Source organism: Helianthus annuus, chromosome 2 (assembly GCF_002127325.2).
Source record: "Helianthus annuus cultivar XRQ/B chromosome 2, HanXRQr2.0-SUNRISE, whole genome shotgun sequence".
Taxonomy (NCBI): Eukaryota; Viridiplantae; Streptophyta; class Magnoliopsida; order Asterales; family Asteraceae; genus Helianthus; species Helianthus annuus.
Window position 1 is genome coordinate 50751334 of NC_035434.2, and position 16441 is coordinate 50767774.

At 38.6% G+C, this 16441-nt stretch overlaps 1 protein-coding gene across 4 annotated transcripts; it reads left to right on the forward strand.

Moving 5' to 3' along the window:
• The first annotated feature begins 1363 nt into the window (after positions 1-1363).
• LOC110904846 lies at positions 1364-4994 on the forward strand. Of its 4 annotated transcripts, none has more exons than XR_004887758.1 (6): positions 1364-1489; positions 1998-2087; positions 2801-3447; positions 3550-3996; positions 4081-4251; positions 4759-4994. XR_004887758.1 is itself a non-coding variant. In XM_022150723.2 (3 exons), the coding sequence occupies exons 1-3, from the start codon at positions 1581-1583 to the stop codon at positions 2372-2374; spliced, it is 318 nt and encodes a 105-aa protein (XP_022006415.1). In that variant the 5' UTR covers positions 1398-1580; the 3' UTR covers positions 2375-2432. The 4 variants fall into 4 exon arrangements, 1 of the variants encoding a protein (XP_022006415.1); XR_004887759.1 differs by having other exon boundaries at positions 1398-1625; XR_002572799.2 differs by lacking the exons at positions 2801-3447; positions 3550-3996; positions 4081-4251; positions 4759-4994 and adding an exon at positions 2192-2426.
• The last annotated feature ends 11447 nt before the right edge of the window (positions 4995-16441 follow it).

The following is a 16441-nucleotide window of genomic DNA, read 5'->3' on the forward strand; positions in this document are numbered from 1 at the left end:
AGATGGGGCGAGGAAGGAGAGATCATGTGAGGCGCAAAGAGGGGTCAGGGTCATTGGCAACAACTTGGTTAACGTGTAATAAAAAAAATTCAATGACACCATTGTTTTTGCAAAATTGCTTTATATACTAACATGCGATTTCATCATATTCATCAACATGCGAAATTGCTAAAAAAACCAACATGTGATTTCCAACATGCTTTTTTATAACATGTGATTTAATAATATCGTACGAGTGTACGATAAGCCCTAATTGTACGTTACACCTTATCTATATATATATAAATATATATACGAGAAGGATCCGTTAAGAACTACTCTTTAGTGCTAGAACCGCGAGAACCAATGTGAACACAACCAAAAATTCCTAAAAAAAATCTAATAACACAAAAAAAAATTAATATTTTTTTATTAAAAATTGCTACTTTTGGTCAATAAAAAAATTTATTTTTTTAAATTTTTTTTCTTTGGAGACGAAAATTAGCGATTATTTATAAAAAAATATTTAAAAAAATGTGTGTTTTTTATATTTTCTTTAGGTTTTTTTTTTTTTTGGGGGGGGGGGTGAGCGTAGGTTTTCTTTTAGGTTTTTGAGGGGTTTAGCTTTATGGTTTAGTTTTTAGCATTTAGCATTTAGCTTGGGTGTGTGTGTGTGGGGGGGGGGGAAGGTTTGGTTTTCAGGGGGTGGGGTGGGGGTTAGGTTTTTTTAAGTTTTGGGTGGTGTAGTGGGTTTATTTTGTTATGTTCACATTGGTTCTCGCATGAACCCTATATATATATATATATATATATATATATATATATATATATATATATATACATATATATACATATACATATACATACATATATATATATATACATATACATATATATATATAGGATTAGGTTCAAGAGTGAACACTAGTGTAGCTTGCGAACTGAGTGAACTAATCCTAGACATACACGTGTGTAGATCAATGGCCAGGATTTGATGTTGAAATACACTAGTGTATTTTACGATTTGATAATGAGATCCTGGCCATACACGTGTGTAGATCAATGGTCAGTATTTGTTCACTTAGTTCGCAAATATACTAGTGTTCCCTCTAGAACCCTAGTGTGTGTATATATATATATATATATATATATATATCTATACTACTTTAATAAACATATATGAAGGACAAGATGGTAATTGAACAAGGTGTTGAAAAAACACTTAATGCACAATGTACAAGATTTAAAGCACAAGAAAACACAAACTTTTTACCCTTCAACTGATTCATCATCAACCGTCCATATTTTTCACCTTTTCACACGGATCACGATCTGAACGGCTGATATTCACTTCACACGGATCGCCCTTTCCAATCTCTTCTCTCTCACAACTCACATCTCATAACATCAGACTTTCTCTCTCTTTCTCTAGATCTAGATCTGGAGCAAACATCAATGAAATTGAAAACACGCAGTGATGAACACCGATTTGAAGAAACCCTAACTGAAGGTAACCAGCCGGAGCCGATTTTGATGTTTATAACTGGCCTTATAGGATGTTCTAGGCTTTTAAAATCGATAAACAAATCGAAGCTATTAGGATGTTCTGTTTGATTCTGTCCAAGCTGTTGATTTCAAAACATAATGTATGATGTTTTTCCCTAATTTTATCCCCAAATTTGTTATGATGGCTGTTCTTTCACTTCTGTTGATTGTTAATGGTAAAAAGAAAAAAAGTGATAATTTCATCTCTTGGCTGTTAATTGATTATGCTGGTTCATACTTGATCTATTTCTATTATGTTGGTTTATATTTATTACTTTTTAGAGTTTTTCACCAAATCTCAATCTAGCCACTGTGGATTTCATATCATGTAGAGTAATTCGACAGAATGATTTAAAATAGTTCAAATTTGTTCCCTGTCTAGGATTTAGGGTTTTGGTATTTGGACAACTGAATCTTTGGAAATCGGAAAGTGAGTTTATGAGCATTTGTAACCGTCTGTCTTGATTTTCCAGGTGGGTGGATCTCCTGTATCAATATTTTCACTCACGGGAAGTAATGCTGGTGATGGACGTTTAGCTGCTGGTCTCAAACGGCTTACAACAGTGAGTTACTCATAACTCATCTTGAGCTAAATGAATGGGATTATTCATCCGAACATGAAATATATTGATTGATATGTGATCCTTTTCATTTGAATACATGTAAGGCTACTCGGTATGGTGACCGGAGGAACGCCGGCGACGGGATGAGGACGGAGGGGGCGGCGTGGGAGGACGGCGTCGCCGAGGGGGAGGCCCACATGTTTGGTCCGTCTCAAACGGCTAAACTCGGACGGCGACGACGGGACGGAGGGGGACGGAGGGGGGGCGGCGTGGGAGAACGGTGGTGATGTGGCGGCGCCGGGGGTGGAGACGGAACCATACCGAGGAGCCTAATGTACATTTGTAGTTAGTTACAAATATATGCCAAGTTAGCTCCATGTTGCGTGTACAATACGGCCATTGGCTATTCTTAGATTTAAGTTTGATCACCAGAGTTTCAACTATCTTCAGTCATTCATGTAATTCGTTATTCTTTTCATTTACTTATTGCTTTTGGTGTTGGTAACTGGACAGGTCTCTTTACATTGTTGAAAGAAGGGATCTGGGCTCTGCTATTTGTGCATGTATCTTTTGTTTATTTATTTATTTATTTATTTATTTATTTATATACAACTATATGAACCCAAGATAAAGCTTACAGAAAATATTTGGTGAGCTTTTTGTAATTATGTGTTTGTTGCAAGTGAAATAAGTCTCTAAACTGTTGATTTCAGGTCAGACATCCAAACATTTTATCATTTCGTCATAGTACTAAGGCTGAAGTAATTGACGGCTTCTCTGCAAAGCTCACTGTATATTGCCACTCAACCTGTTACGCCACTTGCGGAAAAAAAAATCAAGGAATTAGGATTGCAAGGTACACAAAGGTATAGGCTCATATCTAGCTGATCTTATTGTTGTTTTTTCTTTGTTTCATGAAAGGAAATAAAATAAAAATTAGAGTATCACACTCTCCAACTCATTAAGGAAGCATGAAAGGAAATCAACAGAAAGAAAAAAAGCATGTTACAAATTTAGCATTAGCATGGTTCTGGTCGGAGAGAGAGAGAGAACGAGGAGAGGGAGAGAGACGAGAAGGAGAACAGGACAGCGAGGGTTCTGGTCGGCGAGTGGCTGTAGTGGGGGAAGGAGATTTAAGGGTGCCACTGATTTCTCCATCAAATCAAATCTGGGTTCTAGGGTTTTTTTTGTTGCGAAAAAGGTAAGTTTCATCCGATTATTCAAGACAGACAAAGAACAACAGAGAGAAGCAGCATATGGTAGCGAGAGAGAGAGAGATGAGAGCAGGCAGAGAGACGTCGGCGGTAGTGAGACGGTGGTGGCGTTGAGGGTTCCGTCAACTGTGAATTAGATCTTCGAGGTAACTCTCCTCATTCTTTCAGTTTTAAGTTTGACCCGATTTACAATTCGAATCATGTTTCTGTTTTCACTTACGTATGTGTGTATTTTGTTTGATCCACAGGAAAAAAGATTACTCTTATAGAGAATCTAGGTGCTACTGAGGTTAGTGTTTATGTTTTCCGATTTCTAGGGTTTCAAATTGTGCGATTGATTCATAATGTAACCGTTGGATTTGGCGTTTTGAGTTTGCTATGAATTGGAATTTTCGAATCGACCTGTAGAATGTAGCAAATGCTACTTTTTAGTGAGGTATATAGTGTTTTGAGTTTTGACATTGATATTGTGTTTCATTGAGAAAAAAATTGTGTGCATTGCCATTGTGTTAGGTACTCTCTGTTTGGTATTTAGGTTGTTTTCATGTTCGAATGTGGTTGTTTATTGATGTTTTATTTCGAGTTAACACTGCTATACATTTGTTCTTGCTCTCTCCTATATACCTTAGCTAACTGAAGAACTGTCAAAAGTGGATGAAAAGCTGAAGTTGACCGAATCTCTTCTCGACAGCAAGGTATTGATGAATCACATCTATCCTCTAACTTTTACTCTTTCATTATAGCATCAGATATGATTAAATAACTTTTTGGTTATCTAGAATCTTGGAATCAAGAAAATCAACGATGAGAAGAAAGCATCAATGGCAGCTCAATTTGCAGCAGAAGCTACTTTACGAAGAGCCCACGCAGCTCAAAAAGACGACGACATGCCCCCAATCGAAGCCATCCTTCCACCTTTGGAAGCCGAACTCAAGCTAGCCAGACAAGAGGTCTGATCGTCTGACACTTTGACTTATGCATGTAGACAGTTGTAAATAGCTTCAACATTTTTTCTCAAAATTTTAAAATGGGTCAGAATGAGCCAGTCTTATGAATATTAACTTGGAATGGCTTCGAGTGGCCTGCTCCACTTACCACCCGTGCCTGCCTGCCAATACAATCACGATCATGGTCACCGTTATTGTCGCCATAAGCCATTAATCAACAGCTCGACAGTAAAATAGAACATTACCTGACCTGAACTTGCACATCTTGATGTTTCTTTTTTCCAAAATGACCCCTTACATTTTTTTTCTTCAGTAATTAAATTGGAGTTTGTACATTAGGGGAGGTGGAGTGGGATTATTTTAAAAGGCAGATCTAACCAGCTCACTCTTAACTATTATTCACACACTTTAACCAAGCCTTTTTAATCTTAGTCGTATAACCCATGAGCAATAAGTTATAACCCAAACTGTCCTGTTACTTATATATTGTTTGCTTTTATACTACTACAGGGAACGATGAGGATGCGAGTGACCCAACTGCATTTAAAGAATTCACAATGGACCAACTTAAAAATGCAAAGGGAATTGGGTGAACCAAATGTGTTACAACTAAGTAAAATGTCTTTGTAGTTTTTAATTAAAGATTCTATACTAAGTGAAGTGAGGTTATATATGTTTGGATTATAATAGTTTTCTCTAGCCTCTCACATGTACTAAGGGGTGTTATATATGTTTGGATTATAACATTTTACTCGGTTAATAAAACTAGACAAGTAATACTTCACCAACATAAAATGAAGGTACATACCAAAAATAAAGAAATACAACACAAAATAATACAAATCAGTCATCTTGCTTCCTTGAATATGTACCGATGAACTCGAACCGACCAACACAATGTTTACAGTTTCATGTTGGTGTGAGAATCTATGCAACTGAATCATCTTCCTGTATATATGTCTACGTAGTTCTTTAACAAATGTCGAGTCGGGGGTCTCACTGGAAGCAGCCTCTCTATTCCTACGGGTTAGAGGTAAGGCTGGCTACATATTACCCTCCTCAGACCCTACCTTAACTTTGTTATTGGTGGGATTTACTGAGTATGATGATGATGATGATGAGTTCTTTAACAAATGTGAGTGTGATTCTTCTTCTACCACTTTCTCCTCATCAATAACCGCAATACTATGAGCGTTTTAAGTTTAGATAAACATAAGGCGTAAATGAGCCGAGCTAGAAATAAGCCAAGCTTAAACGAGCTTGAGCTCGAGTTCGAGCCTAAAAACAAGCTTGTTTGAGAAATCCTTTGAAATTATTATACCATCTCAACATTATTAGCTGTCGTGTTGTACTGTGTTGTAAATTGTCCTCGCAGCCGATGGACTGCTCACCACCCTATATAGACGGCAGACTGCTCCCCTTTCAAAGTGCAACTATAGTTTTTTTTTTCTCGAATTTACTTCATCTGATGGGATATAGATTGTGGGTTGTACATTGCTCATAGCATTCATTGCTAGCTAATGCAGTTTTCGCACGTGTGTGTTTTTTTTAAATACTACGTTTTTTACATATATTTTCTTAATAGCATGTTTGTTATTTTTAAAAAGCCTGTAAGGCTCATGGTATACGCCACACACGGATGCTACGAATAAGAAACTTAACAAACGTATAATACAATGTATCACGAGAAAATTGACAAACTCACAGTAAACGAATACCGCATAGTAAATTGTCGTCCCGCCGCATCGCGCGGGTATACGTCTAGTATATATATATATATATATATATATATATATATATATATATATATATATATATATATATATATATATATATATATATATATATATAGGGGAGGGTTATCTTGAGAACGCTAAATATTGCGAGAACCGTGAGAACGAATGAAAAAACCAATCAAAACCAATTTTTTTAATACAAACCTCATTGTAATTAAGATACAACATCAAAACAAGAATTTATAACATCAAATAATTCATTTCTCATTTGAAAGTCACTCTTTTTTAGATTTTTTACACATGTGTAAATATAACAGATTTACACATGTGTAAATGGCAAACTTACACATGTGTAAATTTTCTTTATTTACGAATTCACGTAAATTTAAACGTGTAAATTAAATTTCTAACATTGTATTCGAATAATAATGATAAGTGTGGAAAAAAAATTGAATTTGAATTGTTTTTGACCAACTTCTCATGGTTTTTTCATTTGTTCTCACGGTTCTCACAATATTTAGTGTTCTCATTTAAACCCTCCCATATATATATATATATATATGCGTGTGTGTGTGTGTGTGTGACAACCCGAGATTTCAATCCCTTTCATTCGCGTATCTTTTGTGTGGCAATCCTATGTTGATTATTTAGTTAGACTATGAAAGCTGTAACAGTTTGAAAGTTTGATCTTAATGTTTATGTAGTTGTGTGTTGTGTAGCTTGCGAACTGAGTGAACTAATCCTAGCCATACACGTGTGTAGATCAATGGCCAGGATTTGATGTTGAAATACACTGGTGTATTTTACGATTTGATAATGAGATCCTGGCCATACACGTGTGTAGATCAATGGTCAGGATTTGTTCACTCAGTTCGCAAATACACTAGTGTTCACTCTAGAACCCCACCCTATATATATATATATGCGTGCGTGTGTGTGTGTGACAAGCCGAGATTTCAATCCCTTTCATTCGCGTATCTTTTTTGTGGCAATCCTGTGTTGATTATTTAGTTAGATTATGAAAGGTGTAACAGTTTGAAAGTTTGATCTTAATGTTTATGTAGTTGCGTGTTGTGTTGATAATTGCATTAGTTATTGTTTAATAAAAACCCTTTTATGACAAAGCACTGTACCCGACGAAACATAAGACTTTCGTCACTAACCCTTAGCGACGAAACATATAGGACTTTCGCCACCTTGTGCTCGACGAAACATGAGTTTCGTCTGGAATGACCTTTCGCCGTGAAGGGCTTCGGGCCAGATGAGGCCCAAACATGTCCCTATGATATTTTTGCGTAGTGTGCCAGTTAGCAAACCCTAGACTTCTTCTAAACGTAGCGACGGCAGTTCCCTCATCTCCCATTCGAGACTCTCAAACCCTAGGCACCACCGATCCATACCCGATCTATACCACATCAAGGTTAGTGCATAAACGTTGTCACTGAATGGATTGTTGATTATTACGGTTCTGTTATTACTGTGGTGTCGTATGAATTAGGGTTAGAAGTGTAAATCCGATACTTGCATGATAAAGGTTTGACAGATTGATTCATGATCTTATGTACGAACTAGATTGAACATGAACATGTATGTGTATGTGTTTTGATATGTGTTGTGATGATCTATTGTTGTTTATATGAGAATCTCTGATAACTGTTGGATTTAAATGAGTTGTCAAGGATGTTGTTGATGCATAAGAAATTAGAATGTTAAAAAGGAATATGTATGTTTGAATTGTCAATACCCGTTGGGTGCTGAATGATTGATCGATGATTATAACTGGTGATGATCATTAGGGTTCTAGAATATGTCAACTTGTAATCATTGGATGGATCTGTAACTGTTAGTCCCACGAAACATATGTGAGTTTCGTCATAGTGCACATCGACGAAACATATAGGAGTTTCGCCGACAAGCATAACGACGAAACACATGAGTGTTTCGTCACACCTCACCCTGACGAAATGTGTATCTTTCGTCACAAGGGTGTTTCGCCGTGCAAGTTATTGAAATGAACAGTAGGTATCTGTGAATGATTAAAGATGATAGAAACTGGTGTGTACACTATCCATGTCACGTGTTAATGTTAATAAGAAACTTGGTTTAATTGGTTGGTACAACAAACTCACCTGCTATGTTCTGTGCTACTTGTGATAAACACATGAGATGTGTATTCTTGTAATAGAAAGGTGTACTGGCTACTGTTATGCTATGAACTATGAACTGGTGTATATGATGCAAACTGTGTGAAAATAATAACCTGTTTAATCGTGAAACTGATATTCATTGGTAACTACGTTAGGGTTGGTTGATTAACTTGGAAACGGGTAACTAAACAAACCGAGCAAACCAAGGTGAGTTCACTGCCCTTTTCCAAGCATGCGTCCCGGGTTGGGACATCTGGTAAACGTTCCGGGAAGGGAATGTCGGGTAATGGGTTTGACTGGAATGTTAAACCTGGGTTGCTGGTTAATACACGTCTGTATCTATCATTCAAGTCCCTCCTACCGATCGTTGCTTGTAGGGCAACGGGGTACTAGTTAGTAGCGCTACTTAGGTTTGGCACCCTCACACCGCACCGAGGAGGTCGGGAGTGAACTAGTGACCCCCAGCTTGACCATTGCTTTGATAGAGGCAATGGGGTTTAAGGCAAATAATCTGGAGCCATCGGCGGTAAGCGTGTGATTAACAACAATGAATCTGTGAAACGTTTTAAACTGGTAACTAAACACGATAACAAACTTTAAACTCACCAGCGTCGTCTGACACACTTGTCTGCTTGCTTACAGGTCGTTAGATTTCTGAATATAGACTTGCTATTTGGGAGTGCTGGAGTGGTCATGGATCGAGACTCTTGGATATTTGATACATTGGTTGTGAACACTTATTTTGAAACAGTTGTTTAACAATTTACTATATGCTTCCGCTGAATGTTTACTTTGGTTTTAACTTTGACTTGGATTCTTATTATGAAATGAATCGAATGCTTTTACTTAAATTATTATTAATGGTTCAATGTGATTGGTGGCTTGGATCCTGGTACGTCACACGTCCCGCGGTGATTCTGCATATGGTATTTTGGGTGTGTAACAGTTTGGTATCAGAGCCACTAGTTATAGTGAACTAGGTTTTAAAACATTTTTTATAAAACCAGACTATAACTGAACAACTTCGAAAATCGACCATGACACTCAGCTCCAGATTGCAAGGTTCGTCTTCTGTTTACTTTATGCATTCCTTGTTTAGTAGTCACACACTCACAGCTTGCATGAAACGATATATTAGATACTATGGTTATTTGATAGTGTGACACTACTCTTCGACTCTTATGATTCGTTATCATGTAATACCTTCTGTTTTGCTACTTGAATGTGGGGGAAACTTTTAGCGCAAGTTAAGAGGCACTGAGATGAGCATGCAAATTGCCTTATTATTATGGGTGCACACATAATAATAACGTGAGGTGCATGTAAGTCCCAGTGAGGCTTAACGGGTGTGAGAAGGGTTCTGCCCTATTGTGTGTAGACTTAGTAGTTTGTAGATTTCAACGTGATACTTGACTCTTACCTCATCTCGACTCTTAAATTTGTTCCCTCTCCTTATATAGAATCATGAGCGGATGAGGTCATGGACGTGGTCACATCGCGATGACCCAAGCTGAGCTGACAAACTTAATCAACACACGTGTGGCTGAGGCTTTGGCAGCCTACCAAGCTCTTTAATCTTGTGTCACGTACACGACTCTTACCCCTGTAATGTGTTTTCTTTCGTCCATTAGGTCAGCAAGCGCAAAACCAAAACAATCCACCTACTTCTACGTTCAAGATGTTCATGGATTGTAAGCCACAGACCTTCAGTGGGACTGAAGGGGCTGTAGGACTCCTGCGATGGTTTGAGAAGGCAGAATCGGTGTTTGCGATGTGCAACTGTCCTGCGGGGGACAGAGTGAAGTATGCTACGGGCACACTCGAGAATGGTGCCCTGACATGGTGGAATGCCCAGGTTCAGATGTTGGGCATCGAGGTGGCAAATGCCACTTCATGGGACGATTTTAAGGAATTGATAAGGGAGGAGCATTGTCCTCGTGATGAGATTCAGAAACTGGAGAACGAGTATTATGATATGAAGATGGTGGGATCCGAGATTGAGGCATACGTAAAACGGTCCCATGAGTTGGCTATCATGTGCCCGAACTTGTCCCGACCTCCGCACCGGAGAATAGAACTGTTCATCAAGGGATTAGCTCCACGGGTGAGGGGTTTGGTTACTGCAGCTAACCTCAACAACTTACCTCAGATTGTCCGTTTGGCTCACAAGATCACCGATAAGGAAGTGGAGAGTGGTTCGCTACCACCGCGCATTTCTGCCACTACTGCTGCTGCAACCACAGCTACTACGCCTTCTAGTGATAACAAACGAAAATGGAACGATGCTGACAAAGCAACCAGTGCCAGTCAATCTCAGAAAAGGCCTGACAACAGCAACAACCGTAGTTTCAGTCAGTCGTCTTCAGTTAACCAAGTCCAGGGCAGCAATCAGGGTCAAGGCTCCTATGCTGGTAGGAAGCCAAAGAGCAACAAGTGTGGATATCATCATCATGGATCATGTGTTCGGGCCTGCCACAGGTGTGACAAGGTAGTCCATATGGCAAAGGATTGTAGAGCTCCGTACCCAAAGCAGCAGTAGCAAAACCAGCAACAGAATCAGCAGCAGCAGCAACAAAGGCAACAGCCCCATCAGAACCAAGGCTTTAAGAAGGGGTATTATCAGTGTGGGGATGAGGGTCATATTAAATGGGATTGCCCTCAGCTGAATCAGAATGCCAACGACAACAACAACCGCTGGAACAATAACAATGCTGGGAGCAACAACGGCAACAACGGGGGCAATGGAGCTCGTGGAAGGGTATTTACTATTGGTGCAGGGGACGCTAGGAACGACAGCAATGTCGTGACTGGTACGTTTTCTATGAACAACCTTTTTGCTTCTGTATTGTTTGATTCCGGTGCCGATTGGAGTTATATGTCCCTAGAGTTTAGTCAGCGCTTAGGATTAACTCCAACACCTTTAGAGGTTAAGCATGTAGTAGAATTAGCCGATGGCAAAACGATTGAAGCTTCACATGTCCTATTTGGGTGTAAGCTAGATCTTGTGGGTCAAGTGTTTGATATTGATCTCCTTCCTGTTACCCTCGGTAGTTTTGACGGACTGGTTGGTATGGATTGGTTGTCTAAACATCAAGCTGAGATTCTGTGCAAAGAGAAGATTGTACGTATTCCTCTCCCTGGTGGAGAGTCATTATCGGTTCAGGGGCATCGCAGTGGTGCGATGGTTGGTATCATCTCAGCTATGCAAGCACAAAAGTGTCTACGAAAGGGGTATCCTGATATTCTAGCACTTGTTACTGACACTCCGTCTGAAGAGAGAAAGATCGAGGATCTGCCAGTCGTACGTGAATTTGCTGATGTATTTCCTGAGGAACTACCTGGTTTACCTCCTCACCATCAAGTGGAATTTCAGATTGACCTTGCGCCAGGAGCGACCCCAATTGCTCGTGCTCCTTATCGTTTAGCACCTGGAGAGTTGCAAGAGTTGTCTAATCAACTGCAAGAGTTATTGGACAGAGGCTTTATTCGACCCGGTTCTTCGCCTTGAGGAGCCCCAGTTTTGTTTGTAAAGAAGAAAGACGGGTCCTTTCGCATGTGTATTGATTATCGGGAACTCAACAAGGTGACTGTCAAGAACCGTTATCCATTGCCACGCATCGACGACTTGTTTGACCAGTTGCAAGGGTCAAGTTTTTATTCGAAGATCGACTTAAGATCGGGCTATCATCAGGTGAGAGTCCGAGAGGAGGATGTTCCAAAAACGGCTTTTCGAACGCGTTATGGACACTATGAGTTTTTAGTTATGCCGTTTGGGTTGACTAACGCGCCAGCGGTCTTCATGGACCTCATGAACCGTGTATGCAAACCGTATCTCGACGATTTCGTTATTGTATTCATCAACGACATTTTGATCTACTCGAAGAGCAAGGAAGATCACGAACGGCACTTACGTCTTATTTTGGAGCTCCTGAGGAAGGAGCAACTCTATGCGAAGTTTTCTAAGTGTGACTTCTGGATTCGGGAGGTACATTTTCTTGGACACATTGTTAATGAATTCGGGATACACGTGGATCCTTTAAAGGTTGTTGCTGTTAGAAATTGGGCGACACCAAAGAATCCTTCGGAGGTGCGACAATTTCTTGGTCTCGCTGGGTATTATCGAAGATTTATTAAAGACTTTTCGAAGATTGCTCAACCTCTTACCTCGTTGACACAGAAAGGTGTTGTGTATTCTTGGGGAACGAAGCAAGAGGATGCTTTCCAATTGCTGAAACAGAAACTCTGTAGTGCGCCGATTTTGTCTCTACCTGAAGGAACATAAGATTTTGTGGTATATTGCGATGCTTCCATTCAGGGTCTTGGTTGCGTGTTGATGCAATGAAACAATGTGATCGCTTATGCTTCTCGACAACTGAAGGTTCATGAGAGGAATTATACGACACATGACTTAGAGTTGGGAGCCGTGGTGTTTGCACTCAAAATCTGGAGGCATTACCTGTACGGTACTAAATGCACTATTTCTACCGACCACAGGAGCCTTCAGCATATTTTTGACCAGAGGGATTTGAATATGCGACAGCGTCGTTGGGTAGAACTTTTAAATGACTACGACTATGCAATCAAGTATCATCCGGGTAAGGCCAACGTGGTAGCTGACGCTCTCAGTCGAAAGGAATCGAAACCCAAACGTGTTCGCGCCTTGCAGCTTACCATTCATTCTAACCTGCCTGACTAGATTCGTTCGGCTCAGACTGAAGCGTTGAAAGAGGAAAACATTGAAGCAGAATACTTAAGGGGCATGGAAAAACGGCTTGTAGAGAGATCAGATGGTATTCTCTACTTCATGGAGCGTGTATGGATTCCTTTGTTTGGTAACCTTAGAGAACTTGTGATGGATGAAGCGCACAAGTCTTGATACTCTGTTCACCCAGGTTCGGATAAGATGTATCAGGACCTCAAAGTCATGTATTCGTGGCCGAAGATGAAAGCTCACATTGCGACTTATGTGAGTAAGTGTTTAACCTGCTCGAAAGTTAAAGTGGAATATCAGAAACTGTCACACCCCAACCACGTAAAACATCAAATCGTGGCGGAAACGTCAGGGAGTGTTGTAATAGAATTATTGTTCCACAACCATGGTAATTAAAAATTACATTTTATTCAGCAACCAAAGGTGGAATACATTGTTTCAAAACAAGAACCAAAAAGTACATAACATAATTAAACTAAGTCTATCTTAATTTTATGTCACTAAGGCCCAAGTCCACCCTAGCGCGTCACGAACGTCCTATGCATTAGCTCCTGAAACACATGTGAAAATAGGTACGTCAGCATAAAAATGCCTGTGAGTAACATAGGTTTTGTGAAAATAGGATTCATGACTTAGGTTTTAAGAAAATGTTTAATGAAAACTTGTCATGAATCTAGTTTAAGTGTTTGTTTGTATAAATCATTTGTAAAGAGATAAATCAGTTGTTATGTATAAATATAAGAATAATGTATGGTTAAAAGAATAACCAAGTAAAATAAGTTGTATAAAACAAATTGTTTTGTAAAACAAAGTCTTGTGAAAAATATGTTATTTGTCTAAAAAAGTATAAGTCCAAATTGAGTGATGTAATTAACGCTACGACATGTAATATAATACAAGCACTTATATATAGGAAGTACCAGCGGCGTATCCACCATGCTTGTACCACATTACACATGTCTCGTTACTTAAATCACTTACCCAAACAAACCACCAATGTGAATTACCCATGTCTAAACCATTTGTCAAATGTCTTTGTGTAAATCATATCAAAATGTTTATGTCAAAATGTGGTCCATGAAAATGTGTATATCAATATCAAAATGTCAATGTCAAATGTCAATCAAGTAATGTGTAAACAAAATGTCATGTATGGTAAGTGACATATATATCAACTGAACCATAGGAAAAATGCACAAAACAATGTATTGAAGTAAAACGTGGTTTAAATCAATGTTATGTTTTGTGGAAAGTGCATGCTATACTGATACAAACATCTATGCGGTATTGTGAAAATGCATACATTAAGGCCTTGCGACTGTGGCGATAATCTTTAAACAAACTAAAGGTTTATCTAAGTTATGTTTATCGAATTCGATCATTCCTTTCATCCAAACATACCTAGGATGTCAGGATGGGAGTTGTCAATTCCTATGGTACCACTACCTACTAACGAACGGCGTAGCTAATGTTAATGAATGTATTTTGGTCCCATTTAAAACAAACCAAATGTCATACCAAAATGTAACCATGTGATGAAAACAAATGTACTAAATATGATGAACATATATAACATGTGATGCAAAACAAATGTACTAAGTATGATGAACATACATAGCATAAAAAGGTAATGTAAAACTATGCACTAGGTATGCACTAAATGGACATACATAGCATGAAATGTAATGTAAATCAAATGTACTAAGTATGCAACAAAGGACATACATAGCGAAAACACAATGAAATCATGTACTATAAATGTACTAATGAACATAACAAGCATATGATATGAAAACATGGAAAACACAAAAGTAACAAGTAGGCACATGTGTTTCACCCCAAAATGTTTGAAAAACAGTAAAAGAGGGGTCTATGTACTCACTTGAGATTGCTCAATAGACTTTAGATATCCACCAAGCAAGCTAGAAGATCACGGATTCAAACGACACCTAATATAGGTATCTACATTAATAAACGGACCTATCGGAGGATTGGGTAGTACGAGGGTTCGTAAATCAAATAAGTGTGGGAACTTATGTAACATGGTTTACGAAGCCTACATACTAAAACGAAACCTAACCTAAGTGCTTTTGACCCGTTACGACCCGTTTAGGTAGCTTATGCTACTTTAACGCGTCGTTCGCGTAAAACGCGTTCGGAATGCCTAACTAGCCCTATGACAAGCAAGATATGCCTTAACATGTTTAATATTGTTGCTAAATCAGTTTAGATGTCAAAAATTATGTTACATAGGCTTAAAATGAATTTTGGCGTGAAAAGGGCATTTTGGTAATTTTCCTAAGGCACATACATTACCTATCATACAACTACTTAAACGACGTGACCATAAGGTATAACCTCGGAAGGTTATTCCCAATATGACTATGGTCACCCAAAGTGTTTGGTTGGATACTAATGATTGACCAAATGGTTCGGGTTCGAAAGTATAAGCGTTTGTTTAGATCGCTTACCTTTACGACCCTAGACAAGCACAAAACTAAAAAGCGACGAGCTAAACATGCTAGAACATGTTTAGTTAAGTTAGAAAACAGTTTTGGTATCAAAACAAACGGTTTTGATACCCTAGAGTAGTTTGGTTACAAAATACGTGAGAAAACGCATTTTGGCCGAAACTACGACTGGTCACTGAGCCTAGATAACGTGGTAGTCAGTAGGTATAGTCACTAGGGACTACAACCATCGTGATTACGCTCACATTATGAAGTTCAAACGAACTTCGCGCTGACCAAAAACTGGTCAATGCAGAAAGTCAAACGCAGTTTGACTTTAACGCAAAAACGAAAGAAATGCACGAAAGAAAACTTACAGAAGGTCCTTGCAAGATTTGACCCGATTCACTCTCAGGTAGGAAGCATATACTTCCACATAGAGAGTATAAATCAGATCAAATTGTGGGTTTTGAGCAAGTGAATGAAGGGGTATTTATAGGTGTAGTATGTGACAACCCTTAAAATTCCATGTATTCCGTACAATTTATTAATGATAATTAAAGTGTTTGATGACTGTGCTGAATCATTTAACTGCTCTCTGATTACTGTGTTATACTTACATGTACTTGTTAACATACTAGTAATGTACAGAAAAGTCACCAAATAGCCCGTTATGATTTCTTAAGTGTTAGAAATTAAAAGTGTTACAAAAATATATATAAAAGACACCTTACTGATTAATTAAGCACTTTAACGGATCAATATCCAACCGAACAACCGGACTTTACCCGGAACATAAAAATATTGCCAAAAACATTGTTTCTACTTTTCTGAGCTAGTTAGGATCCCCGAACACCCTAACACCCTTTATATTGCTTAACACACTTAATATGCCAACTAAATACTTCTAATCCAACTAAGTAGTAACCAAGTTTCATCACCACCCAACCCATACCCTCCCCCCCTCTTGGGACGGTCACAAGGGTGACCCACCCTTTTGATTTTGTTGATTATAATAATAGATCATGTTAATGGTACAAGAAACATGTTATCCAAAGGTTAATGGTGGAATTAGATTATAAGTAGGCACAAGGGTTAAGCATTCTCTTTCATCACACAACATCAACAACCAACTCAAAGCTCTCTCCC